The sequence below is a fragment of the Pseudoliparis swirei genome, chromosome 7 (assembly GCF_029220125.1).
Source record: "Pseudoliparis swirei isolate HS2019 ecotype Mariana Trench chromosome 7, NWPU_hadal_v1, whole genome shotgun sequence".
Taxonomy (NCBI): Eukaryota; Metazoa; Chordata; class Actinopteri; order Perciformes; family Liparidae; genus Pseudoliparis; species Pseudoliparis swirei.
In genome coordinates, this window is record NC_079394.1 from 984191 (window position 1) to 992322 (window position 8132).

Genomic DNA, 8132 nt, shown 5'->3' on the forward strand with positions numbered 1-8132 from the left:
TCTTGTTAGACCTTAGTCCTGATAGAGGACTCCTCTCTGTACTGGTCTTGTTAGACCTTAGTCCTGATAGAGGACTCATCTCTGTACTGGTCTTGTTAGACCTTAGTCCTGATAGAGGACTCCTCTCTGTACTGGTCTTGTTAGACCTTAGTCCTGATAGAGGACTCATCTCTGTACTGGTCTAGTTAGACCTTAGTCCTGATAGAGGACTCCTCTCTGTACTGGTCTTGTTAGACCTTAGTGCTGATAGAGGACTCATCTCTGTACTGGTCTTGTTAGACCTTAGTGCTGATAGAGGACTCCTCTCTGTCCTGGTCTAGTTAGACCTTAGTCCTGATAGAGGACTCCTCTCTGTACTGGTCTTGTTAGACCTTAGTCCTGATAGATGACTCCTCTCTGTCCTGGTCTAGTTAGACCTTAGTCCTGATAGAGGACTCCTCTCTGTACTGGTCTTGTTAGACCTTAGTCCTGATAGAGGACTCCTCTCTGTACTGGTCTTGTTAGACCTTAGTGCTGATAGAGGACTCCTCTCTGTACTGGTCTTGTTAGACCTTAGTCCTGATAGAGGACTCCTCTCTGTACTGGTCTAGTTAGACCTTAGTGCTGATAGAGGACTCATCTCTGTACTGGTCTTGTTAGACCTTAGTCCTGATAGAGGACTCATCTCTGTTCTGGTCTTGTTAGACCTTAGTCCTGATAGAGGACTCATCTCTGTACTGGTCTTGTTAGACCTTAGTGCTGATAGAGGACTCATCTCTGTACTGGTCTTGTTAGACCTTAGTGCTGATAGAGGACTCATCTCTGTTCTGGTCTTGTTAGACCTTAGTCCTGATAGAGGACTCATCTCTGTACTGGTCTTGTTAGACCTTAGTCCTGATAGAGGACTCATCTCTGTACTGGTCTTGTTAGACCTTAGTCCTGATAGAGGACTCATCTCTGTACTGGTCTTGTTAGACCTTAGTCCTGATAGAGGACTCATCTCTGTTCTGGTCTTGTTAGACCTTAGTCCTGATAGAGGACTCATCTCTGTACTGGTCTTGTTAGACCTTAGTGCTGATAGAGGACTCATCTCTGTACTGGTCTAGTTAGACCTTAGTGCTGATAGAGGACTCATCTCTGTACTGGTCTTGTTAGACCTTAGTCCTGATAGAGGACTCATCTCTGTTCTGGTCTTGTTAGACCTTTGTCCTGATAGAGGACTCCTCTCTGTATTGGTCTTGTTAGACCTTGGTGCTGATAGAGGACTCATCTCTGTACTGGTCTTGTTAGACCTTAGTGCTGATAGAGGACTCATCTCTGTACTGGTCTTGTTAGACCTTAGTGCTGATAGAGGACTCATCTCTGTACTGGTCTTGTTAGACCTTAGTCCTGATAGAGGACTCATCTCTGTACTGGTCTTGTTAGACCTTAGTGCTGATAGAGGACTCATCTCTGTACTGGTCTTGTTAGACCTTAGTGCTGATAGAGGACTCATCTCTGTACTGGTCTTGTTAGACCTTAGTGCTGATAGAGGACTCATCTCTGTACTGGTCTTGTTAGACCTTAGTCCTGATAGAGGACTCCTCTCTGTACTGGTCTTGTTAGACCTTAGTGCTGATAGAGGACTCCTCTCTGTACTGGTCTTGTTAGACCTTAGTGCTGATAGAGGACTCCTCTCTGTACTGGTCTTGTTAGACCTTAGTGCTGATAGAGGACTCATCTCTGTACTGGTCTTGTTAGACCTTAGTGCTGATAGAGGACTCATCTCTGTACTGGTCTAGTTAGACCTTAGTGCTGATAGAGGACTCCTCTCTGTACTGGTCTTGTTAGACCTTAGTGCTGATAGAGGACTCATCTCTGTACTGGTCTTGTTAGACCTTAGTCCTGATAGAGGACTCATCTCTGTACTGGTCTTGTTAGACCTTAGTGCTGATAGAGGACTCATCTCTGTATTGGTCTTGTTAGACCTTAGTGCTGATAGAGGACTCATCTCTGTACTGGTCTTGTTAGACCTTAGTGCTGATAGAGGACTCATCTCTGTACTGGTCTTGTTAGACCTTAGTCCTGATAGAGGACTCATCTCTGTACTGGTCTTGTTAGACCTTAGTCCTGATAGAGGACTCATCTCTGTTCTGGTCTTGTTAGACCTTAGTCCTGATAGAGGACTCATCTCTGTACTGGTCTAGTTAGACCTTAGTGCTGATAGAGGACTCATCTCTGTTCTGGTCTTGTTAGACCTTAGTGCTGATAGAGGACTCATCTCTGTACTGGTCTTGTTAGACCTTAGTGCAGATAGAGGACTCATCTCTGTTCTGGTCTTGTTAGACCTTAGTCCTGATAGAGGACTCATCTCTGTACTGGTCTTGTTAGACCTTAGTGCTGATAGAGGACTCATCTCTGTACTGGTCTTGTTAGACCTTAGTGCTGATAGAGGACTCCTCTCTGTACTGGTCTTGTTAGACCTTAGTGCTGATAGAGGACTCATCTCTGTACTGGTCTTGTTAGACCTTAGTCCTGATAGAGGACTCCTCTCTGTACTGGTCTAGTTAGACCTTAGTGCTGATAGAGGACTCCTCTCTGTACTGGTCTTGTTAGACCTTAGTGCTGATAGAGGACTCATCTCTGTACTGGTCTTGTTAGACCTTAGTGCTGATAGAGGACTCATCTCTGTACTGGTCTAGTTAGACCTTAGTGCTGATAGAGGACTCCTCTCTGTACTGGTCTTGTTAGACCTTAGTGCTGATAGAGGACTCATCTCTGTACTGGTCTTGTTAGACCTTAGTCCTGATAGAGGACTCATCTCTGTACTGGTCTTGTTAGACCTTAGTGCTGATAGAGGACTCATCTCTGTACTGGTCTAGTTAGACCTTAGTGCTGATAGAGGACTCCTCTCTGTACTGGTCTTGTTAGACCTTAGTGCTGATAGAGGACTCATCTCTGTATTGGTCTTGTTAGACCTTAGTGCTGATAGAGGACTCCTCTCTGTACTGGTCTTGTTAGACCTTAGTGCTGATAGAGGACTCCTCTCTGTACTGGTCTTGTTAGACCTTAGTGCTGATAGAGGACTCCTCTCTGTACTGGTCTTGTTAGACCTTAGTGCTGATAGAGGACTCCTCTCTGTCCTGGTCTTGTTAGACCTTAGTGCTGATAGAGGACTCCTCTCTGTACTGGTCTTGTTAGACCTTAGTGCTGATAGAGGACTCCTCTCTGTACTGGTCTTGTTAGACCTTAGTGCTGATAGAGGACTCCTCTCTGTACTGGTCTTGTTAGACCTTAGTGCTGATAGAGGACTCCTCTCTGTACTGGTCTTGTTAGACCTTAGTGCTGATAGAGGACTCCTCTCTGTACTGGTCTTGTTAGACCTTAGTGCTGATAGAGGACTCCTCTCTGTACTGGTCTTGTTAGACCTTAGTGCTGATAGAGGACTCCTCTCTGTCCTGGTCTTGTTAGATCTTAGTGCTGCATTCGACACCATTGACCATGACATCCTGTTACAGAGACTGGAGCAGTCGATTGGCATTTCAGGCACGGCACTAAGTTGGTTTAAATCCTATTTATCAGATGGATCTCAGTTTGTATTTGTAAACGATGACGCCTCGATAACCACCAACGTTAGTCACAGAGTTCCACAAGGTTCTGTGCTTGGACCAATTTTATTTACCTTATACATGCTTCCTTTGGGCAATATTATCAGGAAACACTCCATAAACTTTCATTGCTATGCAGATGATACTCAACTATATCTATCGATAAAACCAGAGGAAACCAACCAACTAAGTAAAATTCAAGCATGTCTTAAAGACATAAAAACATGGATGACCTGCAACTTCTTGATGTTAAACTCAGACAAAACCGAAGTAATTTTACTCGGCCCTGAGCACCTCAGAGATCAATTATCTGGTGATGTGGATTCTGTAGACGGCATTGCCCTGGCATCCAACACCACTGTAAAGAATCTTGGCGTTATCTTTGATCGGGACTTGTCCTTTAACTCCCACGTAAAGCAAATCTCAAGGACTGCATTCTGTCATCTACGTCATATTTCAAAAATCAGGCACATCTTGTCTCAAAAAGATGCAGAAAAATTGGTTCACACGTTCGTTACTTCGAGACTGGATTACTGCAACTCCTTATTATCAGGCTGCTCTAATAAATCTCTTAGGTCCCTCCAGTTGATCCAGAATGCTGCAGCTCGTGTTCTCACGCTGCAAGAACAGAGAGACTGAGACGGAGTTTCTTTCCTCAGGCCATCAGGATTGTGAACTCCGACCTCACCAGGACCCCCACATAGACCCACACAACTGCCCCTCTTAGGCACACACACACACACACACACACACACTTACTGTAAATATTGTGTTGTTTTTTATTTGTAAATAGTGTGTACTTGTTGCCCTTGCACATTCCTGCTGAGCATTGCCACTTTCATTTCACTGCACACCCTGTGTGTGTATGTGACAAATAAAACATCTTGAATCTCTTGAATCTTGAATCTTGAAACTAAGAAAAGAGATCACATCACTCCTGCACTAGCTGCTCTGCACTGGCTCCCAGTAAAATCAAGAATCACTTTTAAAATTCTTCTCTTAACGTACAAAGCCTTGATTGGTGATGCACCGTCATATCTTAAGGAGCTTGTAGTACCATATTGCCCCACTAGAGAGCTACGCTCACGAAATGCGGGACTACTTGTAGTTCCTAGAGTCTTAAAAAGTAGAATGGGAGCCAGAGCCTTTAGTTATCAAGCTCCTCTTTTATGGAACCAGCTTCCACCTTCAGTCCGGGAGGCAGACACAGTCACCTCGTTTAAGAGTAGACTTAAGACCTTCCTCTTTGACAGAGCTTATAGTTAGGGCTGAATCAGGTTCACCTGGTCCAGCCCCTTGATATGCTGCTATAGGCTTATAGCTGCCGGGGGACGTTTAGGATGCACTGAGTACCTATCTCCTCTTTTTTCTCTCCTTAAGGATGAATTTTCATCTCTCAATCACACGTTACTAACTCTAATTTCTCCCCGGAGTCCTTGTGACTTCACGTCTCATGGGGTCATCGGACCCTATGAGACGGCATAGAACCTATCTGCTGATGGATCATCGAGGTCTGGGTCGTGGAATTCCTGCTCCTGACTACGCCACTGTCCTGTTGAGACTCCGCCCACTGTTGAGACTCCGCCCACTCCTCCTCTCTACCTCCATCTGCCTGATGGATCGTGGAGGTCTCCATCGTGGAATATGCCTACTATGAACTATTCATACACTCTGTCATATTCATTGAATGTATTTAAACTCTAAATCTGTCCTTCTGTACACATTACATCTATTGCATCTGTCCATCCTGGAGAGGGATCCTCCTCTGTTCTCTCCTCCAGGTTTCTTCCCTTTTTTCCCCCTGAAGGGTTATTTGGGAGTTTTTCCTGGTCCGATGTGAGGTTTTGGGGCAGGGATGTCTATGTGTACAGATTGTAAAGCACTCTGAGACAAATTTGTAATTTGTGAAATTGGGCTATACAAATAAACTGAATTGAATTGAATTGAATTCTGCAAACAGGGAAACACCAGTGGGACAGTGGAAAGCAAAGAAATCAATGCGACAAAGTCCAAAAGAAACGAACATTGTAGGCCTACGTGTCTTCGTCATATATTAACCACCTGAACTGCAACATAAGCAATTAGCTCAGCTGGAGGAAGATGGCAGCAACACAACCCAGCAGGCGGCCTCAGAAAGAGGCCGAGCAGGAGGGAAAGGCCGAGCAGGCTGCAGGGGCGGGTTCATCCATGTGGGAACATTAACATTTCGGGGGGCGGTCTGCCCTCAGAGCTACCTGTCACTCACAGGTGTCACACTGAAGTGCAGCGTGACCTTTACATTATGTCTGTGCACACACACACACACACACACACACACACATATAAGAAAGTTCAACCTCGAAGGCTTATTGTGTGTTGACATTTTTCAGACCTTTACCTCTTCATTGCCTCTCAAACCGTTTGCACAGGCTGTGAACGAGTATTCACGGAGAGAGGAGATGCTCACCATGAAGTTGATTATATGGAGGTTTAAGATCAGGCTGTCAAACGGCCTCCCGATTAAGGTTTTTAATATTCTGTTTTACACGACTGAACATCGCCCGCCACGTCATCCCTGTCATTCTTTTTCTTTCCTTCAACTTGAATCCCTCTCTTCCTCACCACCGGGTCGCCCTGCCACATGTTTCTGCTTGAATTTCTCTCAGCACCTAGGAGCTCTGTCTTCAACAGACTGAAAACTCATTTCAACACAGCTGACATTTCACTGGCACTCAGGGCCTTTTCCATTTACCTCAGACACAATGTTAAACTGTTCAGTGGAGACATGTTGCTCTCGTCTGTCCTGCAGCCTCACAGCTGCCATGGGACGCAGCGAGGGAAGTGGACCGAGGTCAGGACAGAGATTTAGGCGTTTTACCGAATGAACCTTTGCACTGGACGTGTGAAACACTTCACTTAACGCAGCCTCTGGCCACGAGATTGGCATGTGGATTGCGTGCGTGCATGTGTTACAAGTCGTTGTGTTAAAGGTCAAATAAAATGGCCTTGATGTGCTTGGCAGTTGGGACTTTTTTTTTTAACTTGGGAGAGAAAACAAAGTAATAAAAGAAAACGTTAGAAGTCTTATTGCCAGCACTTCTATCAAAAACTCATTTAGAAAAGTTCAAGTGAATTTAGAAAAGTTCAAGTGAATTTAGAAAAGTTCAAGTGAATTTGCGCTATCTGTGGTCAAAATGTGGACCGACACCCACTAGATCTCGTTTAACTTTCTAGTTGATCAAAAACAACTCAAACAAGACAAATAAAAAGCATCATTTAATGTACAAGAAAGAAAATGAACTCCATCTGCAGGCAGACGAGTGCACACAGCGACATGAACAGACACAGCTGTGCACACGGCACCACTTCAAGGAAGTCTTGGGGTGAACCTGAGGAGGCCTGAGAGTCCGGGCGTAACAATACAACACATCTGAGGCATCATCTCAGAGGAAGCTGTAATATGTGCTGTAAAAGCAAAACAACAACAAACACAAATTACAATGAGAAAAGCAAAGTGCAGAATTACAGATAAATTACCAGAAGTAGTGGCACGTGTTCCAACATAATGCTGGAATAAGAAAATCACATTTACCAAGCTGTCAACAAGCGGATCAACTACTGTGATGTTGACCGTACCATCTAAACCACTGCAGTACCAGACGCTCGTTACAAGAGTCAGTTTATTAAAAGTTGATCTTATTTTAAGTATTTAAAGCTCCTGCATAAAACATAGTGGGGACATACACAAGGTGCTGCTGACAACAGAAGAGCGCTCGTTCTTTTTTATGGGACCTATACTTATACTTTCCCCCAGAAACCGGATTAGATGTTAGTAAACAAATTATTGTTAATTATTAATGAAGAAAAGTTGATGTCGTACAACATGCCTTTCAGGATGAACGATTTAAAACAAACACTGCTGGCCTTAAAATAAACTAAAAAGACCCCATTTAAAACAAGTATTGTGTGAAGATGAGCTTGAATATAAAGAAAGTGGAAACTGATGAGTTTCAATGCCTTCGACAGTTCTTGGAGAATACTTCAAACACGTTCCTGATGACAGAGTCACGTCTCCGCGGGGAGCCGAGTGCAACAGACTGAAAGCATGTGCCATCATTTGTTAGTCTGTAAGAACAAATAACAACAAGATTATTCAAGTTTTCAGAGGAAGTTGCACTAAAAGCACTCCATCGTACTTCTTCACAGTCCCGTGAACAACGAACAACAAACTTCCAGCTGGCTGCGTCCTTCGTCTGCAGTACAGCTCCGAGACCAGCAGGAGGCCCCTCACCATGGCGTGGAGGCAGAAGGTCACAGTCTCACTTCATGAGCAGGGAATACTATGATTACCAGTCACATTCATGTTAAAACAGGCACGACTCTCCCTCCACACGGGAGTCTGCGCAGGCTTCCCTGAGCTCAGACGTCGGAGGTGCGGATGCCGTCTGCGTCCAGGCTGAAGGGGAAGCTGCAGCCGGTGTGAGGCTGAGGCTGCGAGCGGTGCCGCCGACGCCCGCCGGCCGCCTCTCCGGCCGCGGCGAGGATCCCCAGTCCGCTGCCTGGAGCTGCTGGATTGGGCATTGTGGC

The 8132-nt window shown here is 45.1% G+C and overlaps 1 protein-coding gene across 1 annotated transcript in view; it reads right to left on the minus strand.

The window, feature by feature from the left end:
- Nucleotides 1–6808: 6808 nt before the first annotated feature.
- The window catches only part of plekha2 (pleckstrin homology domain containing A2), a 12001-nt gene continuing 10677 nt past the window's right edge, over nt 6809–8132 (minus strand). The window contains exon 12 of the mRNA XM_056419785.1: nt 6809–8132. This exon is cut by the window's right edge and continues 273 nt beyond it. Coding sequence (XP_056275760.1) covers nt 7965–8132 — 168 coding nt within the window. The 3' untranslated portion in view covers nt 6809–7964.